Source organism: Agelaius phoeniceus, chromosome Z, assembly GCF_051311805.1.
Source record: "Agelaius phoeniceus isolate bAgePho1 chromosome Z, bAgePho1.hap1, whole genome shotgun sequence".
NCBI lineage: Eukaryota > Metazoa > Chordata > Aves > Passeriformes > Icteridae > Agelaius > Agelaius phoeniceus.
In genome coordinates this window covers 26,324,611-26,348,864 of record NC_135303.1, presented here as the reverse complement: position 1 = coordinate 26,348,864, position 24,254 = coordinate 26,324,611, and the positions used below count along the sequence as shown (strand labels likewise).

Below are 24,254 nucleotides of genomic sequence, written 5' to 3'. Positions count from 1 at the left end.
TGCTGCCACAGAAATGACCAATTTGCTTATGGGTAAGACACTGGCTGGTGGTAATCATCAGAAATTATTCCTGCCTATGCAGATAACATCATGTACTATAGTCTTATTACACATTTAACGGAGGAGATGTTTTGTATGTAGCTTAAGGTAAAAAATAGCAATAGATCAGACATGCTGGAGTGATCACATAGGATCACAGACCAACAAATGCAGTTTGGGAACTCTTGGTTTGTGGAATTTTCCCTTATCCAGGTGATGATGTCCTGCAAAGACAGAGCCTCCTATCACTTACCATCATCTGGACAATAAAAAACAATCCCATTTGAGAGATCAAACTCAGTGCTGGCTGCTTCTCTGGGTATGGACTTCCTTAGCCATAGTTTCACTTCAACTTCCAGTGCAGTTTTATGTGTCAGTCTGAAAAAAAAATGACTGTGGATTCTTCCTGCGTGTTCAGAAGATTTTAACTATAGCAAGTGCTGTTTTAGTTTTCAACAGCACAGAAAAATCAAGTTACTTTCATCTTTCAATAATTTAAAAATGTAATCAAACAAAACAATATTCAAGGGGTTATGTATCCAGTGCTCACCATAATTTAAAAGCCAGTTATTAATCTGGGAATGTTTGCCTTCAAGCAGACTAATTGCTAAATTTAAGCTTTCTTCTGTGTGATTGATAATGCTCTGTGTTTTAGTTTGCCTTGGTTCTTTACTGATTTTTGGTTGGGGCATTTGGGGCTTTTTTCCCTGCATACACTTAAGTCTGGGTCTCTCATAAATGATGGAAAGCTGACCTATAGTTTGTGTACTCAACCAACACTTTTAAAAGACCTACTCAGAAAAAAACTCAACAATATACTGTCAATAAAAATTCGTCTTTATTTCAATTGTTTCCTTTCTCTCTTTTTTGCCCTTAGTTCATTTATTACTGAAGCCTGCTTAATTATTTAAAAGACTTCTCCATTGCCTTTTAATAATACATTACTCCTGCTGTGGAAGAAGTGAAGCAAATTCATCTCCATGAAAACACAGAGGTATCAAAATTGAGAAAATCCTGCAAATGAGAATGCAAGGGTTGAAATAAAATATACATAACCAAAAACAACAGAGAAGCAAAACAACGCAGCTCAGTTCTGTTCCACCTGGCAGACTTGTCTTCAGCTCTGAATTTCTATTTCACAAATCTAAACCACCCACATATGTGATTTTACTTTGTGTTAGGGTTTATTCTAACATCCCACCACCTCAAATGTCTGCAGAGGAACAGACATAATAAACACCAGTGACAGGGCTTTGCAAAACCAAAGTCTTGTCATGCAGAAACAAATCATGTCCTGGACATCAACAAACTTGGTTTTCAGATCTATTACCCCATGGATAACTGAACAGAGCTCAGAAAAAAGTCATGGTAATTGGTCCTCAAATGGACGATTTCTACCTCCAAGCCACTGTTTTCTTCTGATTATGGCAGAATTGAAGCAGTCAGCCTGCTTCCACTGTTTAATTCACAGCTCAAAAAATGCTACTTGACTTTTTGAGCCTTTCAGTGCTTTTCTCAGTACGTTTTTGTACTTCCCCAACTAAGTAAGCAACTCTTCTCAAAGCTCTGTAACAAAGATACTTTTTTTCCATATACTTTAAATACCAGAATATTTCATCACATTTTGAATTATCTACTACACAAAACTGTAATCCTTTCTACTTGAACATGTGGATGAACATATGAACATTTATCCTCAAATCCAGATCCATGCTCTGCATGTATTCTATTTAGACCTTTAAACATCGCAATTTCTGTGGTTAGCTAGGCACATTCACAGCAGGTTTCCAGTGGAGAATCTGACAAGAATGGTGAGCAAGACCTTGTTCAGCCTGGAAAAGAAAAGGCCTTGAGTGACTTAACTGCAGCCTTCCAGTGCCTGAAGGGTGCCTAAATGAAAGCTGGAGAGAGATTGCATGAAAGAGCATGTAGCGACAGGACAAAGGGGAATGGCTTTAAACTGAAAGAGAGCAGGTAGAAATTAGATACTAGGAAAAAATTCTTTACTGCGAAGATGGTAAGGCACTGGAACAGGTTACCCACAGAAGATGTGGCTTCTTCAGTCCTGGATGTGTTCAAGGCCAGCCTGGATGGGGCTGTGAACAACCTGGTTTAGTGGTAGGTTGGAACTAGATGATCTTTAAGATCCCTTCCAAAACAAACTATCCTATGATTTCATGATTTTTTGAGTGAACAAAATCTCCCAATTTCACGCTCATAAAACACAATCTTGTTCCACAAGAGTCAACAATGCAGTTCCACAGCCTTTTCCATCAAGGGTCAGTTTCCTGATGCCACACTTGCAGCTGTGCAGCTCTAACTGCTATTGTATTTGAAACAGAGATCTTCATGAGGTCATATCCAAAGATGGTCTGCTTTGGTTTAAAGGGTTTCTGATAAACCCTTTGGAAATACATGCCGATTGTACAGATGTCATTTGTGTGGCAAATGTTAAAAAATACTCTTACTATCTTTATTCAAAAGACACTGAGGATTTTTCAGCTTTTATCAAATACACAAGTACATCTTCCCCACAAACTCACTGTCCAGACCACCTCTGATTCAAGTGAAAGCATACATCATTAAACCAAGGTACACAAGGTACACGGCAGCTAATATTCTCCATTGTTAAACATTTAAACATTAAACAGACTACCAGAGTCTATTACAGCAGAATTGTCCATGGGGAATGAGCAATTTACTTTTCTCATACACCTTACCAAACACTTCTTTTGAGAAAAAATATCCAGGAATAACTGATAATCCTGGTAGATTAACTTGCAAATAAAACTGGAATCAGTACACACATATACAGTGATCTGTATCCTTCTTACTGTCACAGTCATTGCATGTCTTTCCTAACAGTCCCAAACTATACCTAACAGCAGGCTAGCTAAGTACCTCTGAATTGTTAACTTCTTAAAGCAGTCTCTGGACACTTCTAAATGGCCTCCTACCAAACATTCTGCTGTGAATGTATTACCCAAATGCTTAGCACTGGGGAGTAATAGCCACTTTCTTGGGAAAAAAAGCAAAGGAAGCTGTTGTATTTAATGAGCCTAAACCACAAATCATTCTTCTTGCTTCACTGGTCTCCAGTGGACAGCTTCTAGCTAAATAAAAAGTGACTCTTGTTTGTGTCTAAAGAAGACTTATGAGTTTCAGTATCACATGATTAAGAAGGCAATATTATTAGAAATATTTTCAGGTAAGTTCTATCTCTGAAAGAATATTGTTTAACACAATTTGAGGATAGTTTTCAAAGTAGACCTGCAAAATAACTGAAGGCAAAAAAGCACCCAATTTGCATTATTTATCTGCAGCAATTTGATACTTCTAGGGCAAGAAAATGGTGTCTGCCTGAAGGTAAAAACACTCACATTTCCAGGTCAATACGATAAATCAGACTGAAAAACATCTCTGGCATATACTGGTTACACTGAAAAGCCCCCATCTGAGATTCTGCTTTTTTCTTGATGGGGACAGAAGAACAATTTACAGTTAGAGGAATGGGCTCCAACTACATTTTTATTACATTGACCACTTATGGTCACTTAGTCAACACAAGGTATTTTTGCCCAATTTACAGTTAAGCAATCCTAGGAACGCTGCATTAAAAAAAGCAGACAGTTCTTGAGTTGCCATCTAAATTAAAGAATCCAGTAAAACAAATATATATCTCTTCTTCAGAGTAAAACAAAATTCCTACTCAGTCCCAAGTCCCTTCTACAAGTCTGCTCCTCCATCTGCTATAGATTTTCTAAATTATTTGTGCCATTTACTTCTTCCTTCCAAGAACACAGACGCTTTGTACATCTACAACCATCATTTCTCTCTTTGATGAGCTATAATAATTGTCATTATAAATCATATGTTTTGATTTCAGCCAGCCCTGAAAATTTCAGTCAGGTTCTTATCTGACATGGTGCAAAAAATATTGAATAAGAAATCAAATTTTTTGTGCAAAATGGGAACCTTTTTGTACTTCAATATCTAATGCATGCAGAGACCACAAAACAGACCACTGTTTTGCTCACTATATGAGCATACCAGGCTGAGTCATATCAGCACATCTCAGAAAAGTTCAATTCTGCAAGGTGCACCTGGATTTTAGAGAGCAGGTGAAGCACCTTCAGAAGAACTTGGTGCTCTTAGGATCCACAACTTAATGTCACCAAGACCATCATGGCACTCTGTTATAATTAGTTAGGAAGCAACAGGAAGTCCATTGATCCTCCAAGTAGTAACAGCATTTTCGGACAATATGGTAAACAAAACATGTAAAAGAGAGTAATGTGATCTATCTGAAAATATGGACAGAAATAATTTTAGTTTTGTAAACTTCTGAAGTTAAGTTAAAAATAATTCCATACAAAATATTCCGGGAAGATATTCTTCCCTCACATGACTGCAAATCAACTCTGTAACAAACATAATTTTAAAAATATTTGCAGAAATAACTTTTGCAATACAGTTGTTTGTTTGGGCTTTTTTTAAGGTTCAATTAGGTTTTCTATTAAGAATCATGAAAAAAGCCCTACAACACCCTCCTCACTGTGTTTCCAACAGTTTTGCAGGAAAAATAAAATCTGGAAGCTGTATGTCTCAATCAGCTTGCATGTTTTTACAGCATGCCAAACACCATGCTCCAAAAATCTCTTTCTATCTGTAGAATACTAGCTGTCCTCATTTTGAAGGCAGATAAACAAATTAGAAGCCTGTTATAGATATACCTGGCATGTGGTCTTTTTTCACTATCTGAATTCCCTTTGCATTAACTGAGGTGTCTTAAATAGTTCCCATGCATTCCTAGAATGTTACAATAATTCAGTCTAAAATACCAAAATAACACACAATAATTTCTACTTCTGCTGTTCTTCAGAAAAAAACAACCCAAACCAAACAAAAAAAAAAAAAAAAAAGAAAAAAGAAAACCCGAAACCAACCAAACAAACCAAAAACCCAAAACCCCAAAACAAAAACAAACCCAAAAAAACCCAAAAAACTCCAACCAAACCCAAACAAAAGGTCACAAAACCCATTCCACAGCAGTATAGAGGAATGGAGCAATGGTTGCAGGTACTTGCCCTTGAAATAGTAAGATAGGAACATGTAATAGATACTTTTTGGTCAGTAAATTAAGCCTCCCAGGTGTTTTTGTATCAGGCATAAATTTAATCCATTTAACAGTTGTTTATGAGTTTACTATATAAAATAATGCAGAAAACTCATAAAACTTGTAGTAAAAATTAACTTAAAGACAGCTGGAACCCCAGCCTGGTAGACAGCCCTGATCCAAGTTAAACCTCATGCCAAAAGCACACAATTTCAGAAATGCTAATGCTTAAACCTGAACAAGTCCCTTCAATTCTCAGGTTGCTGTAAATACCACTTTACAGTGATAATGTAATACACTGAGTTCTAGACACTGCAAGTTGGCATGCAAGTTTTCTAGAATATGAATCTGAACTATGATATCATCAAAAAGAATGTTACCAGATTTCTGATAGAACTGTTGGGACTGTTACATGACAGAACATGAAACCTAGAAACTTAAGAGTTAACAAAAGCATACAAAGATAGACAGTAGAAAACTGCTTCGTTGCTAATCTAAAATATATTACCGCAGTAGAAAACGTAACAGCATTTGTTTCAAAAAAGACATATAAAGAGCTTCATGTGACAAATTTATATACAGCATACCTGGGGTCAGCAGTGTTAAATAAAGAAAAATCTGGCTGCTTGATAATGCACATTTACTTCTCTTATGCTCTCCAGGGTACAAATTTAAAACAAAGCACTTTTTCAAGAATGAGACACAGAACAAAAATATAATGCACCCTCCCTCACTGCCATGCATGTCACAGTTAAAAAATTAGACACATAATCTGAGAGGTGAAAGCTTTGTGTACTCACATCCCCATCTAGTGGCCTCTGGTCGTCAGAATCCCTGGATGGACTGATGTCCTGTCGCATCACCCAGATAGGCTCCTTAGGCTCATCAGGGGTATAAGGAGAACGGATGGTCCTCGTCTTCACTTCCTCAATAGCCTCTTTAATATCCTTGATGGCCAGTGAAATTGCATCTCTTTTTTCCTTGCTGTACCTCTGAACAGATTCTCCTGAGCCAGATGTAACTCGAGAACCAGATGTTAGCTGGCCATTACTTTCATGCCCACCACTGACAAGAGCCTGGCCATGCTCCAAACTTTGCTCTGACTCTGGCATGTCTTCAGCTGCCTTATCTAAGCTCTGGGAGCTCATGCTCTGCTTCACCTCTGCTACAATCTGATCAATGTCCTCCTCTTGTTCATAACTATCCATTCTTGGGTAGGGTGCAAACTCTGCTTCCTTTTCAGGGCTGTCAGACTCTCCGTCAGACCGTTCATCATAATGGTGAAGGCGGGCACCAAGTGCCTCCTTGCGGTAATTGTCAGCTTCCTCCCTCTCCCGCTCATACTGCTGGATGCCCTCACTAACATCAAGATCTGGTGTGTCTCCTATTTCCTCATACACATGCTCCTGCAGCCCATAGTCAGCATAAGCCTCAGCATACTGTTCATCCTCTCCTCGGTGGAAGAGGCGATGCGTGTAGACGTAACCTGAGTAGGCTGCATTCATGGCTTCCTCGTGCTCGATGGAATGGAAATGTAAGTGATTGGGCAATGTTCGGTTATGAATGGCCTCACCATGCTCAGCCTCAGCATTCTCCGTGTACTCCTCGGACTCAGGCCTGTACTGCACTGCATATGCACTCTCATCCTCATTTTCCTGCACTCTCTCGACATCATAACTGTCCTCCACTGTGGCTATCACATCCCCTTCTGCAGTATCCGTGTGATTGTGGAAACCACTCTCAGTGCTGGCTGACCGAGCTAACATGCCTTCCTCCTCCTGCCCAGACAGGCCCACGTGGCTGCTGTTGGTGTGCCTTGGGTAGCGAACCGCATACCTCTGCTCCTCTTCCACCTCTGCGTGCTCCAGGTCAGCTTCCACTGACTCACTCACTGCTCCATTCACTGGCTCTTCACTGATCTCCCCCTCAGGTGGTCCAACCAAATGGTTCATGGCAAATTTTGGACAGTAGATCACTTATTGTTCTGACATTTTGTCTATCACAGCTGGAAAGAAAAAAAAATAAAAATTCTGACATTACTCCCAATAAAAAAAGTGGAGTTAATAAACAGAAGCAACAAAATGCATCCTTCCTTCCCAGCAGACAAACATTTGACTAAGCTCTGCAATCAGGTAATAGACAGCACAACAGTATATCTCCCATGCAAATGATCTCCAACAGCAGCAACCAATAACAACACCCTTGGGGACTGCACTTCCCTCTTCCATGGACAAATTCTTTACGGACGTATCATTTCCAAACAACCCCTTGAAGATACCTGAATGCACTGCAGTAGCATTGCAAAGATGCTGGCCTATGAGAAAAGCTAATTTTTGCCAGGAGCTGAGATTTTACCATGGCAGAAATGACAGAAATATTTCACCTTTGCTCCAGCACTTTCCCCACAGAACACTAACTTGGAGCAGAGGAAGGCTGCTGCAATGTAAAAAAGTAGATTTAGTCCTGTCACAGGAGTCTAAAGTTACTCAGATACATGACAGCTGTGCATTCAATACTCTTTCAGTATGACATCTTCAGGTGAACTAGTCACCCTATGCACTTTTAAAAAATCAGTAGAAATTAAAGTTCTGCTTTCTGGGCACAGTACATCTGAAGCACCTGTTTCTTCTTCCTAGAGAAGAAACAGGTGCCTCCTCTTCTTCTTTCTAGATACAACACAGTTATCTTCCTGGAATCTATCTATAATCAGCTTAAGATGGCTTCCTCCCTAAAACATGGTGAAGACATTTCTAATATTCATAACCATGACTGCTTTAAGACTAGTGGGGCATCTCAGCCTTGCTAATTGAGTAAAAATCTCAAAAGGTCATATGGTTACTAGAGAAGTAATAAAGTAATGCCAATAATAAAAAATATGCAGGGAACAGAAAAAGGACCATCTAGCTCAGAAGGTTTTATTTTTATAAAACAGCTTCAGCTTTTTGGAACCTTGTCCTATGTGTTTAAGATGCAGTGTCATAAAGAGGACATGTCATGTCCTTTTAGCTACCTAAATCAAGCCACATATCTGTAAATAAAATACAGCTCTAGCTTGTGACTTACTGATAAGTACTATAAGAAAAGGTACCTATTGGAAGACTGCTAACTTGAAGGATCTATAAAAGCATGTGTCAACTGCCAACTAAAAAAACTAATGTGAATGTGAAATACAACTTGGATCAAATCTAGTAAACTGAGGCAGGGAGGCTCAGGTGGCACTTTGCTGACTAAATGAGCTCTGTGCAGAAAGAGCAGTAGGAATAACTTCCTGTGATGAGAAAGTAACAGCAATTTCAGTTGCTATCTATTACAGAAGCTGACAGGCAGGCAAGCCAAGGTGTGAGTCACTTACACTAAACTTCCACAGCAAATCCAGAGGGTGCAGTTTCCAGCTCAGTAAACACTCCTTGTTTTTGTTACATCTAATGTTTTAGCCCTTTAAACAAAGGAGCCCTTAAAAAAATTCCAGTTGTAAAGTAATAGCTAATAAATCATATTATGTGGACCTATAAGGATGTTGTACACAAACTAATCCCATTTCAAAATAACTATGTCAAAACCCAGTTCGTTTTTTCCAGCTAATGAAGGTGTGTAAGGTTTCAGTGACAAGATAAAGGCTTTTCCAGCTAAGACTTCCAAGACATTAGGAAAGAATGGGCAGAATACATGTGTATATATTAGTGTGCACCAGAACTAAACACTCTTCCCCCCACACAGCATATGGTAAGAAAGCAAGAACAACAATATCAGACAGCCTTCCACTTTTAGCCCACAAAAAGGGTGAGGATGCCAAGGTGCAAGAGCTCTTTGAAAAGTCCTTCCCAAGGAGATTAGAGCAGAGGAATACATTTGGTGCACGTAGCTCGGTTTGCATCCCACAGTGTGAGCTGCAGATTGAGCTTGGGGTGGCAGGAGCCTCGGTCAAGAGGGCGGGAAGTGCCAACTCTCTGCAAAACACAGGACACAAAGATGCTGGCACCAGCCAGGTGGACGGACAAGATGGATACTGAGACACAGCTGGAGCCAAAGACTCAGGAGGGGAAGTGAGACTTAGGCACACTTGGACTGTGAGGGGACAAGAGCCCAGGAGTTCCTTTCTCCAGGCTCCCTCCTCAGAGGCTCAGAGCTTGAGCTGTTTCTGTGTTATGGCACCATGAATAAATGCCTTTATGGAAAGAGACATCCAAGCCTCTGCTATGGGAAACCTGGGGTCACCAGCCAGGAAACCTGGGCTGACCCCGTGAGAAGGTGCAAGAATCAGGGGGGGACCCATCAGGTCACTGAAGTGGCCATCACCATGAAGGGTGATGGCCTCGGTCCCAGCTGTGACAGTCCCTGGTGATAGAAGTATGACCATCAGAGTCTAATGAATGGTGAGGCTGGGAAGGTTCTTTAATATGGCCAGATTTCATTTAAGTAAATTACAGAATTTCCACTCTTCTCTACATAGAGAGAATTAGGCTAAAATAGACGGTTGATTAAAAAAATCTACCTAAATTTGCTGCATTCAACTAGTCCCTGACTTGTGACTCAGTGTCATTAGTCATCCCCAGAACAAGGATAATGCTAGCCAAAACAAATGAAGATACAGATAAACACAGGACAATGATCAACTATCTTAAGTTTTATCACATGTATCCTGATACATCTTTAACTTAATTGCGTTTTTAGAAAAGAAGGGAAAAATATCAGCTACATGAAGATTACTCAAGTCAAATAAGGTATCAAATGCAATAATTTTTATGACAATAAAAGTACTGGTAATTGCTGAAAATAAGATATCCTGTTTTAGAAGTCTTAATACATGCTTGCAACATAATGAGTTTTATGGACAGATGGCATCGCTGACATGTCTTAGAGAGATTACAAACCACACAAAATATGGCTAAAAAATACCTGGGAGACCCATCACTTTCCTTTGTCAAAGTTATAGCTTCCAAAGTTCCATGTGTAAAATTTCTCTCATTTAAAGAATTCTCTCAGCTTGATTTCAAATACTGATATCCCAAAACTTTCAAGGTTGCATATTTTGAAGAGAAGAGGAGGAAATGTTAAGCTTTACTAAAAGCTTTTTACTGAAAAACACCCTTCTGCTTGCCTTTCCTCCTATAAATTAAATTCCAGCTTTTAACTTTGAAAACAATAACTTATTGTTTGTTTTGAAATCTAAAAAAATTCTTACTTGTTTCAAAGTAAGTTGACTTAGAAATCTGATCTGAATGAATGGCCTCAGGTCACCTCAGTCTCAGTAACCTTCAATGAAAAGTAAGCTTCCGAGTCAAAAACATTTATTTTACTGTTTAACAGTCAGTCTTTAGGATAGTGAATTAATGAACACCCATGAAGATTGGAGGTTAGAATTTACTAAACCCCTGTTTATACATGGTAGCTGGAAGGCTACTAAGCCCCACTCATTATTTATTCTTAGCAGCCCTTTCCTCAAACAAATACAAGGCTTGCCTGATCTTTCCCACCAGACAAGCAAAAAGCTCTTTATTTCCTGCAAGCAAACAAAAGTCAATAATCTACATAAAATACCACAGACAGAAGAGAATATAAGCAAGAGAGGTTATCCGACCTTGGAAATATAGACACAGCACTGATCTGAATGATATTATAGTCTCACATTAATTACCCAGAACAGCAGCTGGGCACTGGTAATCAAACATATTTGGGAAAGTGCTCTGTAATCTCTCTTAGCTTTGCACACAGGACTTGATAGAGGAATGTGTCTCCACAATAGAGAAATCAGAGGTTGATTACTACTGCAACTAACTCTTTGCTGAAGGTTAAATGACCTTCCTGTCTCTAAAGAAGAAAAAAATAATATATCCATATATTTCTTAAGCAACATAAAGTTGAAAGTTTAAAAATTTTTCTCTGCTACTTTAAAACACCATCAAAGGGCAGACTATCATCCTAGAGCAAGAACTCAACAAATAAGCCAAGTTCTATTTAAGAAAAGATATGCAGTAAGAAAATGTGAAAGCATGAGTATTCAGATTCCAATTTGGTTTGTTCTTTCTTACCCAAGTCCAGATGAATAACTGTTTGATTTCTTGTATATGCAGGCAGAAAGGAAATAATTATTATTATTGTTGTTATTATTATAAATATTACTTTAAGGGTTTATTTTATAAGAGCATTATGCATTGTATTTCCACAATTTAATGCTGACTTCAATAAAAGCTCACACTCTTGATATGTCTGTCAGTTATAGTTAATGTCTCAAAACAAAGCTTTGTGCCCCATGGAACTAGACTAAACACACATGTTTTTCTGTCACATCAAGGATAACAGTAAAACTCAGGAAGGGACCACAGAAGGTCTCCAGTCCAACCCTGCCCTAAGCACAGCCAGCTTTGAGCTAAGACCAGGTTTCTCAGGGCCTTGTCCAGTTGGGGTTTGATAACCTGCAAGACTGGTGATGGCAACAGCTTGTCTGGGCCCTGATGCTAGCAATGGACTGTCCTTGCAGGAAAAATGTTTCTTCCTTACAGTCAGTTTCATTTTCTCCTCTTTCAGCATGTCTCAACTGCCTCTAACTCTCCTTCCCACCATACACTACTGTGAGGAGCCTGGCTGCATCTCCCCTGTCCCGTGGGCAGTTGACATGGAAGCCATCCCTCCACTCAGCTGAAGCAACCTGGTCCTGCCTCTCCTGTGTCTCTTGTGGCTTGCCATCATTTCCCACCAGTATCATCCCTGTATCAGGGACTCAAAAGGGAGAAAGTACTCAGGTGGGTTCTGGCAGGCTCTGAGTAGAGGGGATAGTTCCTATCCTACCCTGGCTCTCAGGATCATATCTGTCTCATACTGCCCCAGGTGCAGCTGACCCTTATTTTACTGCCTGGGCCTTGTCCCAGATCTGCTACTTGTCCCCACCAGACCCAGCCTGTATCGTCATGAGGGGTATTTACATACACACATACTGGGTTTTTTGGTACATATTTCATTTATAACAAGCATAACTGTTTCTTCTTATTTGGCAGTTGAATGTGTGAGCAAAATAGTGTTGTCTTCCTTAAAATACTTCAGCCACATTCACCCATATCTTCCATTAAAAATAGCTATTCTTTCAACATACTTATACATAACTGCAAATGAAACTAGGGGAATACAGGGGCTTCTGACTGAATTTTCAAAGGCATCTCACCTCAAGTGGAAGTCTTCTTGACACACTCTCTGAGAAATTTCATAAAGCACCTCTATTTTCCTGACTTCAGCAATACACCAATGTTTCTCTTGCACAGATCTCAACAAGGCATACGAACACAAGCTACCTCTCAAAAAACCAACATAGTCTTTTAGCAAACGGATGACTTTGAGAAACACCTTAATTTTTTTTTCTTTGAAAAGCCCCAATGGTAGGAAATTTCTGAGAATCTGACAACATATGCAATGCCTGCTTTGAAGGAGTTCTCCTCCTATATTAGGTAACTCTTTTCTGAACTGCAACCTGCTTGGGAAACCTCATTGCTTCTGCTGCCATGTGCTAAGTAAGCTCATCCAAAACAGCTTTAAATAAAAAAGCTGTGAAACTTGTATTTCTTGTCAGCAAAAGCAGCACCTGGAAAGTGACACTAACATCCCACCACATGCACACACGCACATATTGGTTCGTAATGAGGCTGAAAAGCTGTGAACACTTACAGTAGCTATAAAGCAGAAAAGCTGCATGCACAATATTGCTCTGCACACAAGAACCCACAACTTTTGTTAACAGTAGACAGATCTAGAATTTATGTTCTACCAGCATTTAGGGCACTCAAAACATTTCACACTTTTCATCCCTTCCAATTTACATCTTATTCAAAGCTAAAATATGCTCCTGAGCAAGAAACACCATTCAGTAATCTTCAATGCAGGCAGTCCAGATCTCATAAATACTTTAGGGCACTGGAGATGGGGAGCACTCTGATTAGAAAAGGATCCTTCTCATCACCTAACACTTAAGTCGTGCCTGCACAAGAAATAGAGGCAATACATGGATGGAAGCCATCCATCTGCTGCCAGAAAAGGTTAATAGATATTATGGCCCAAACAGACAAAATTAACTAAAAGCACTAGAGGAAAATCTTGACAAGGAACCACAGGCAACCTCTGCAGTGAAGTGCAACAATTAGACACAAAAGACCAAAAACACTTTTAAAGATACATCACAAATCCCAGATCATAAGTAGTTAAGGGAATAAAACTGACCATTGTCACCACCAAAATGATTAAGCTTCCTAAGTAATAGTCTTATTAACAGGTAAACTAAGGAAATTTGGGGTTCGCTTTCACTCTGGTGTCATTTTCTGACACCTTACTGCTTGAGTTTATTCCTGGGTATTAGGTCTTGCATCTTTAAGTAGCAGACAGATCATCTAAAACTTAGAATGTTGGAATTGTTACTCTGGTATTCAAATCATGGTTACAAATAAAATCAATTTTCAAATAAGAATGAAAAATTTAAAAAGTACATAAGCACTGTCAGAGTATCACAGCATTTAAAATTGGTATTACAATGTGAAACTAATGTCAATATCTGTTAGAAGTACAACTATTAAAAGTGAATCTATACCAAATCTAGGTTCATGGCTGTTTGTAATTTACCATTCTTTCTCCCCTATGTAAAAGGGCAGAACTGTCTCAGAGAATAGAGTATAAAATGCTGGGTCCTCAGTGATGAATTCTGAATTCAAATTATCTTTACACCAGTGGTATTTTTATAGCAATCCTTTTCTCTCTATTTGAACAAAGAGGGAGTAGATCTAACCTACCAAAAGGAAAAAAAATTTAAAAATCAGCCCAGGAAGCCTAATACCCTTTCTATCCCCTTAAGACTCATTACTAGTGGAATATAAATAAATGTAGACAAAACTAAACTATATGATCCAGTGAACTGCAGGGCTGACAACATATGCAATGCTGCTTTGGTTACCTTCAGGGTGAATAAGAAGGCCTCAAGTCTTACTGACAGAGTACGAACATGTATGTCCAAAAAATCCTTGGATTTTCCTCCTCTGGCTACATATAAAGACTTGATCAAACCTTTCTAGCTATAACAGGCTTACTCAGCTGCATTCCAGGCCAGTCTTTTTAAATTCTTTTATGCAATCAATCCACAGGTTGTGTCTGGTACACAGAAACATTTGGATGATGTTGAGATCACTTCAAGGGTTTGCTAGAATGTGATAGAATGTTTTTCAGCAAATTAACAGCTTTAAAGAATACCAAGAAATACCAAAGACAATAAAGTCCAGCTAGTTAAGTCTGTCAGCCTCATCAACTTCTTCAGCTGTCACAGAACACTGTTTCAACTCATGGAATTGGTACAGAAATAGTGCTGAAACCCTAATAACTTCAGTCACTCAATCAGCAAATGCATTTGTTCTGAGACACTCATTATTTCCTGAGAATTTCAAGCTAAGGATATTTCCTCATGAAAAGCAATCATGGTTCAGACAGCATAGAATTAAAAGATCTGATCCTCCTTTAATTCATTTTATTTCACAAGTTCCAAAGGAGCTATACCTGAATTAAACTCAAAAATGGGGATAGACAGGATACAGAACTTCCTTGACTTTCATCTACTTAAAAATGTACCACTGCATGGCAACTGTAACACATAGTTACCAGAAACTATGGCATCACCTATTTTTATTCTAGGAAAAGGAAACACTTCAAAATAGACAGCTATTATTTAAACTTTTATTTTTATTATACTTGCACTTTACTATATGTCTTTTTGACAATGACTTTTCCAAGTCTTTCTCTGAGAAAGTCATTGGTGAAGACAATATGTAGGATGTGGAGGTATTATTCAGAGTGGGGAAGTACGAGCCAGTCAGAGATGAGATAGCTAAAATTCCCCGGTATTTGGTCAGGAGCATGCAAGTTCTCGCCAATCAGAACAACTGAACTAACACTTTTTACCTGTAATACAATAAGCTTTTAAAGGACCTGATATATGTCTGGACTGCATTATTAAGAAGAAGGCTTCAAGTACTAGCTAGTTTGTCTCTTAGTACTTACTTCTGAGTGACAGCAAGACATCAGGTATCTGCTTCCATTCACAGAAATTAAGTAAGCAAGAGCATGTAAGCGCTGCGGGCTAACAAAATCTCATGAAGGAACAGTGAAATCCCACCAACAAAAGTATTTCATTTAGAGTCACAACTGACATTACAAACTAAACAAAAAACCTCCAACAAACAAACAAACACACACAAAATCAAAACAAAATAACAAAAAAAACCCAAAAAACAAAAACAAAACACCAAAAAAAACCCCCTAAAAAAACACCACACAACAAAAAAACCAAACCCAAAAAAACAAAAAAAAAAAAAAAAAAAAAAAAAAAAAGAAAACAAAAAACCCTTGGTGGTTTCAAATTGCAATATTCTCAGAATTAAATGCTACTTCAACAGATTCAGTCTTCTGGGTATACTTGTAGGTATCTAGGAGGGGAAAAAACACCTCACAAGGAACAAGAACTATGACACAAAACAACAGATGCAAAAGAGAAGGTAGTAGGAATGCATACATGTAGGTTACAGGAGATTAAAGTTAACTTTTTTCTCCTCTCTATACGGACAGCTGTCTCTTGTACTCTATTTTCTGTTACCATTTTAGCACATATAATAAGCCCCATCTCATCTCTAACCATCAACTTCTAACACTTGCAGATCATTTTACTACTTCTATTTCATGAAGAAGCAGCTGATTCAATTTACATTAAAAAAAAGAAAATCAAAGCTACACAGTTCAGCTCACATGTTTCCAAAGGCTCCAAAGAAAACTGATCTGCCACTTGTATTTTCTCACGGATTGGCAGCTGTGTTCCAGTGCCCTACCATACAGATAGTTCCACGGCCATCTCCAAAAACATATGGGAAGATGTCATACAATTACTTCCAAGCATAGTCCTGAGGAAAGAGGTAAAAAAACTCTCAAGCACATCTTCCACTGTTACAACCTTTCTGAAATGCTGTGGCCACTTGTCAGCACTCAAGCAGATGCACCACAAGGCACTGCACACCAGATTTTCATTAGCAGGAGTGGTCCGTGTGGCTAGACCAGCACCTACCTGCATTTGACTGGCCTCACCAGACAAATCTGCCTGCTCCAGTCTCCTCAAACTAATTTTTTTCCTATCTCATAACATTAGCAATTCTGTGCCTTCTATGAGTTTGAAAGCAAGACACAACCTGTGCTACCCCCCAGAGCTGATGAGACAAGGGTTACTCATCCAAACAGGGAGGATATCAACATCATTCGTTTCTCTGAACTAGGAAGATCTTGACTGAGACCTACTTTTTCAGCACAAGCACATTCCTGTTACTGGAAATAGCTGCTCCAAGGCGACTACACATGAAATCTGTTCCCCAGACATAATTAAACCCTAATGAAGGCTGGCATTTCTCCACATCTGCAGCTTACAACAGAACTTGAGGAGTATTAGCAATTGCACTGTTCACAGCTCAGGGTGCTCAGATGCACAGCTTGCTCAGAAATTACAGACTGAGCAGGGAAATGGAAGTGATGCCTGGCTGCAGCCACTGGGGTCCCATCAGGTTAAGGAAAAAAAATCTGTTGATGTTAATCAAGTTAACTAGATCACACACACTTCTACCAGATAGAGCAAATCAAAAGCAGATGCATTCTGTAAAAGGCACAACGTTTCCCATACACTTGCCAGTCTCTACCTGCTAAGGAAATAAACTGACCAGAACACAGCTACACAGGAGAGTTTGGAAGAAAATTAAGGAGAGTCACCCAAGCACGCTTTTCACATCTCTGCAGTATTTACAGCTAGAACCTCTACACAGACCAGCTCCACTCCAGGTACACAGACAACAGGAAAATGGATATAATGTAACAGCATTTAAAGATAGAGTCACAGGCAAAACAGAACATAAATTAAAAATTTTCTCAACACACACGAGGTGGCAGTTGCCTAGTTTTAAAAATTATTTGTACCTTGCCCCACAGTACTTTTGTCTACCTTTGAAAGAGAAACGACACCCAGAAGAAGTTATTTTTTCTTCTCTTTTTACATAGCAATACTTAGATTTTAGTAGAAGCATGTATTCCATTTAAAATATTTTATTATACATTCCTAACATTATAAAATCCTTTATATTAACACACCCAACCAGTGGAATTACAGTAGAGAAAAGTGGCAACTAAAAAGGGTGATTCTAAGGTAAAACATGAAAAAATGTATTTAACATGAAAAAAATTAATCATCAGAGGATGAATAGAACAATCCTGAAATGTTTCAATGCTTGAAGTACTTATTTAGCTATTCACTGGTTAGTATTTTTATCCTTTTTGATTGCAGTCAGTCTGACTGTCAATGGCTCCTTTCACTTACCCTCAGAAGTTATTATTAAGGCAATGCATTTCAAAGGCACCCATAACCCTTTCTCTACAGGAAACAGGAGCCCTAATTATCTTGCTTCATTATATTTTATAAAGTAAAGGTAAGGTATTTCTTAACTGTTCCATTAAACCTAGATAGGGGGGGATTCTACAATTCCAGGGAATCATATATTTGAAATTATTCTGGGTTGGTTTTTTTTATTCCTTTCCAAGGAAGTACCATTCCTCCAAGAACAGAATGTCTTTCTCATCTGAGATCCAAGCTTAACTGGTATTCTACTTTTTGCTGGTATTTAACTCAAAATCCATGCCCTGGTGTCTATTATCCATCAAGCAAAGCATTGATCTGACTTCTCTTCAAATACCTGAGCTTTGCACGTTTGACATGATAAAACTGTACATGCTAACTTCCTTTTTCGTTGCTATACTACAGCATCCTTTCATTTTTAGTTTCTTAAATTCAACACAAAAAGTACTGAGGATGTGATCTCTCTCATGTTTTAAAATGAAGGCAGGAAGTCACCAAATTAATTCTAAACATGGAACTAGATCATAAAAGCAATGAAAATAAAAAAGAACTACATACTTATAGCTTTGTAGGTTGCTACAGGATTATTCTAAGTTTACCACTTTATGACAGAATTCAGCACCGTGTTTCAAATCAGTCAGGCACATGGCTACTGTGAGTATTAAGTTACATGAACTTCTCTGGACAAGTAAACTTTTAGCTCTATAGAAGCTGTAAAACCCATGATCAGTAAATATAAGGTCCTAAGAAGCACAAACCATTATGATCCCCCAAGTTCTTACTTGCTTGAACTGCCGCATACATAGTTTAGAAAGGCTTGCAATTTTCAAAGTCTGTCAACCCAAAACATCCTTCCTATTATCCTACAGGGGACTTAAATTAAATTGCCATGCTACAAGTATTTTAGACATTCACTTACTTTTGAAAGTATTAATGCAACATATTCTTCCTTACAGTCTTCTGAAACTCTGCTAAAAGGGTTACTAAAAACTAAGACTCCAAAATGCTATTCTGCCACACACTTCTAAACACGTTAAATCAACCACCTGAATAGAACAATTTTTATGAATAAATGCAGCTGGTCAACAATAGGAATTTTACACTACCAGTTTCAAGCCTTTCAAAAGTTCAGGCCAGTTTTCAAACAGCTCACAGTTACTCGTGCTCAGATCGTGCTCAGTACTCGGATCCTGAGCTCAAATACACATCATCCAAGCTCTGGAACAAAATGTAAGTCGCTACAAGCTGAACGTTTCAAAAATTTGATTAAAGCCATGATTAAAAAAATTAAAATTAGTCCTGCGAAAACAATGATGGATATTTCAGGCCTATGTCCAGGGGTCTGGCGTTTCTAAAAGACTCTGAAGTTCCAACTCACATCAGTTCTAGGGGGAAAAAAAGTCTTTCCGTGACTTCTGTGAAAAAAATGGAAGCAGAGAGGAAGGTGAGGGAGCATGGAAAAAAAATCTGTAGTTTGGAAAGGGAATAGATTGTCTTACACACTTGTCAGAGACAGCTTCTCGGAGTAGGTTTAGCTATGTGTTTTAGCTTGGATCTGAAGGATGCTTTTGAAGGCAATTTGTGATGTTCCCCACACACTGTACTTCAGTACATATTTTGGAGCAGACTTGGAGATCACCTAATAGATTTCTTCAAAACAACTATCAGAATTGGCAGAAGAGAGGTTTTGAGCTAAGAAATGCAGGTGAATGGCTGCAAAATAGATTAACCTAACATAACAGCAAAATCCTAAAAGAAAAAGAAATAATTGTAGTGACAGAAAAAACAATACATTATTAAAAAAACCCCAAACATAGGGTATCCTTTTCCTTCCCAAAGATTCAAATAAAACCCAACCCAAGCCAACCCAATCCAAACAAACAGAAAAAAACCCAAAAACCCAAACCCAAGAAAAAACTCTAAAACCACCAAAATAATTCTTTGTACTATGTTATTTAATTCTGGATGGTTTGGGAATCTAAGTAACAATCACAGTTCAGCTAACCAAGCAAGCTGAGAAGCCAAATACAGATTTATTTTACAGCTTATACGAGTAACACCATGCAGACAAATATTTAGAGGGCTCATACAGGAAATCTTATTATCACACTGGAAAGCAAATGAAAAAATATCAGCAAACAGAGATGTTCAAGGTGCAATGAAGAAGAGCCAACAAGCTCGAAATCAATAACCCATACCCGCTTCAAAGAACTAAGCCACCAAAAATCATTTAAGGAAAATAAGCAAGAGAGAGTTTGTTGGTACCCCACAACAGAATGACAACAGCACCTGAGTGACTACAAAACAAAGCAGGCAAAGGCTGCTGAGCAGCAATGACATCTCCCTTGGCTCCCAGCCATGGCAAGTGCAGCCAATCCCACCCCCACATATTTCCCATGTCCCAGAGAGGGTGGCCTCTGTACCATCACGGTCCAGGTTTTCCTCACCTCAGCCTCATTTATGCATAATAGAAAATGAAGCTGTGGCTCTCTTTGCACTGTTTTGCCCAGAGGAATCTGAACTCCGCAAAATAACAGACTTAAAGAAAAATGGAGACAACCTGTTTCTGTTCTCTTCTGTCCTCACCCCACAAGTAACTCTTTTGGTCATACACTGGGCAATTCCTGCTATGCATGTACATGTGTGGGGGAAGATGGGTGCCTTCTGTGAGAGCTCAGCTGGCAGCAGGGCCAGCAGAAGTCCATGTCCGGACAAGACGTGCAGCACCAGCTGGTGCTGGGGCTTTGCCAACCACAGACCTAAGCATTCGGATGATGGTATTGAAGGACCATCTGCAAGCACATTAGCTTCCCTAGATTTCCTACCAAGCTAGGGCGCTTGTTAGGTTTTTTCCAATAAACCACACTTTTTACCGTTTTGGTCCCAAGGACTGTATTTCTCCTGTCACCTTACCCGAAGAGCCTGCCCAGAGTCACAGGCAATGGTCTCCTCTACCAAATCCCAAAACCTTCAACTGTGCATCCCCTAAGCAAACCTAGGGCTACTCAGAGCTCTTCAGCTGCCCATTGCCATAATTGATTGTAGGCTCTAAGCTTGACAGCACAAACACTTGCCAAATCTGAGTCATAATTTAAGATGAAACTACCTCAACTTTTCCCTCCTGAGCTGCAGTGTCAAGATGGGGTGCAGGGCCTACTCCAGAAAAGAAGAGGTGGAAGAGTCAGAAATGAAGGAGCAATGTTGAGCATGAAAAAAGCTGAGGGTGACCCAAGCAAGGGGAGTTTCGTCCTTGTTTCTCACCATGCAACTCTACTCTACTTGGCAATACATTAATTTTCCCCAAAACAAATATTTGCCCATGACAGCAACTGGAAATCCCACTCTTTATATCAATTTACAAACCTTTCCATATTATTTCCTCCTCAGGACCCTAGTGAGGAGGAGGAGTGAGAGAGAGGCAGAGAGATGGCAGCCAGGGAAGGTCAATCTGCCACAAGCTCAATGAAATAAAATAATAATTATGAAAACAGTATTGACATATATTCAACTCACTTTAACGCAAATATGGGGGAAATTGACTTCACATGAGTAGATAAAAACATTTATCCCCAGAGCGTTTGTGGCCATCTTTTTTCCCTTTGCCTCCTGGGCAGTGCCATCCTGGGGGAGGGAGCTGGTGCCATTTCCTTTTGTCTCCCTGTGGAAGGCACCATCTTGGAAGGGGTATTTCCACCATTTTGGGTTGTTCTTTGTTCTGGGGAAATTTGTGAGACTTAGAAACTCTGTATCACGTGATTATTTATTGTATTTTTTTGCCTGTTGCAGCTTTGCTTGTTAGTAAATGCTACTTTTTGACTCTTATAAACCTATTTGTATTTCTCCTAATAGATGGAAAGGGCCTAGTTGAAATTAAGGGGAGGGAACTCCTTTTAAAGTGTCGACCTCTTTAAATTCTATTAAACCAAGACAGACACACATGTTGTTGGTCTTCTCAATCTGCCAACTATGGCACTGAAAAGCCCATTTTACAGACCACTCTCCAGCAATAAATCAAAAAATCCTCTGAAATCACCTTGCCTGGCTTACTATACAACAATAACATTGGTGATTTAAATCCTCAAAATTCTTATCTACACTTGTTTCTATTTTACTTAGTGCTGTCTTAAATAAAACATAAATGAAGAGCCCTTTGCTTTGACTTTTGTAGACTTTCAGTTCTAATGACAGTTTCTGTCACAAGACACTCAAAACATTAAGAATGACACCTTTCTACCAAATGTGTGACTATGAAATAAGCAAAACCATTACACCTTCAATAAAGAATATATTCAAAAATAGCACAGACAAGCCACCATAGACTCTTGTGGTTCTTGCAAGTTTCATGATCAGAGCTATGGACGATACTTTGCATTTTTTTTTAATTAAGTTTCTCTACATTTTTTTAATGCAGCAGAACACAAAACTCATGATCTTTAGCATTCCCAAAATCTCTTAGAGCTGCTCTGCAGTACTTGTTACCTACAGCTGCCTTGGAGGACAAGGTATTACCTTAATAGAATTGCAAAAAGAAGTCTAATTCTACCTAATAGAATTACAAAGAAATCCAAAGTTAGAATTAACTTTCAGAATTCAAAATCAAATCATTTTGAGTCCACATTTATTTTATCCTTTCCTTCTATGAGTTTTGCAATGTTTCATATCAGTTAAGGAAACTGCTGAACTGTAATGCAGGCATTACACTGTCCTAAAAATAGACACTATAGAGAATATAATACTACTAATATACTTTAATACAAGGGGTTTAGTCTGAAATACTTTCAGTGTGAAGCAGCTTAAATACAGCACTGTGAAAAGTGCTGTGAAAGTTCCTTGTTTCCTTCTCTTTGGCTCTCATATCAGAAATACACTGAGGACTATTTTTCTGAATGCAATGTTGTATCATTCTGGTCTATATTTTATGCACCAATTCAGCATAGAACACAAAACCTCCAAAGGATCAAAATTAAAATTTCATATAAAGGTCACTAGGCAAGAGAAGTACAGAATTTGCAAAAAAATTAATAAAACCTATAAGGACCCATAAAGGCAGGATCGTGGTAAAGATAGAACTCAGAGGAATGAAATACCTACTTGCATAGATTTCATTATTTTGGCTTCTTTTCTGCATATTTTAAAATACCTTCAACACCCTCTAGACTACTGAATCTTGGAATTTACTGCTTAAGAATTACGCATCAGTTTTAAATTCTGTAAACACATCTTCATGGACAAGGGAAGAGAATACACTCTGCTACATGTTAATCAAACGGAAATAGCTACATATATTCAGCATTGAAGGCTCTATCAGTCTGTGTAACCCAAGTCTTGAACAAGAATAATTCGTGATTGCTTATTTTTAGTACTCATTTACTTTGTGCTATTTAATATGTTATTGTTTTGCTTTTGTACTCTAAAAGAAACTTCCAATTTGAAACCTTTTTTAAGTTTAACTATACTGTTCCATCTGAAAGCCCTACAAACATTACATCGTAACAGGCAGCCAGCTTTGCCAAGGTACAATCTGGATAGAAATTCAACAAACAGAAATGCTGAAACAGACTGATTAGGTTAGCTATTTGTTTATACTGAGACCCCCTGTTATACTACAGAAAGGCATAGTGTAAGAATTGGAGCAGAATGGATTTGTGTATTATATTAGTACCCAACATGTCACAGTTCACTCTCCCTGCATAAGCAATTTCCATTCTCAATTACTTAGATATAGGACAGTATTTTGCACCAAACCAATCTCTTTCAAATTTCTTCACTTCCTCTGGGAATTATGTTGGACATAATCCCTAATGTAGAATGACTCAGTAAGCAGAAAGAGAGAGCAGAGTTCATTTTAGAGACAAACAGGAAAACTGAGCAACGGTAACACCAGCCTGCAGAACTTGTTACTGAAGGCTTGAGCTGTTGCTATGACTTCATTAATTTGCAAACATCTACTCTCCTTTTAAATTGCATCACAGAACTTGCACTCAAAGGGAAAAAAAAGTGAAGTGAAAGAATCCATTACCAGTGCTCACAGTGTAAATGTGCTCTAATCCAGCTCATGCTCCATCATAAATCAAAGATTCTCAGACTATCAACCCTGTTGATAGGATGCACATCAAGTGAAAATACTTAACATGCATAGGCAAGCACAGAGGCTTCAGATTCTGACAGAAAGAGGATCAGCTGATCTGAGCTTTCTGGGATTTCACATCTACTTGAAAAGCAAGAAAGCCATACTCCTTCCACTCCCCCTACATTTATCTGCATAGACTGTGCTCAGATGTGTTACAATTACTAACTAACATGGGAGTCAGCTTGCTTTCAATACAGAATTAATACAAGTTAACATGTTTAAATCACCACTAAACAAGAAGCCATTACATTGTGTTTACAGCTCTCCCTTAAAACCACAAACTGTAAACAGACCCCCTTTACAGATACCTGCTGGGTATGTCACAACATTTCAGCTCAACATCTAAATTATATATTGGAAGTCAGTGGTTACAACCTTGACAAAGCCATTGGTATTTTCTATATGGTTCTTCTTTTATCTGCTACAAATTACATATGATATCTAATCAGCAAAAATGGAAAAATAATGGATGGAGTAAAGAATTATAAAGTTGGTCATAAAAGTAAGTATATGAGTATTATGAAGGAGGCACTTTTTCTGTGAATATTTGGGATTACCACTTCATGAAT

At 38.5% G+C, this 24,254-nt stretch overlaps 1 protein-coding gene across 2 annotated transcripts in view; it reads right to left on the bottom strand.

Annotated features, from left to right (window-relative positions):
* APBA1 (amyloid beta precursor protein binding family A member 1) overlaps nucleotides 1-24,254 on the bottom strand; it is an 86,728-nt gene that overhangs the window by 37,706 nt on the left and 24,768 nt on the right. For both annotated transcript variants that reach the window (XM_077172073.1, XM_054652514.2), the window contains exon 2: nucleotides 5,956-7,160. In XM_077172073.1, the coding sequence (XP_077028188.1) occupies nucleotides 5,956-7,107 (1,152 nt within the window). In that variant the 5' untranslated portion in view covers nucleotides 7,108-7,160. The remainder of the gene's footprint in view (nucleotides 1-5,955; nucleotides 7,161-24,254) is intronic.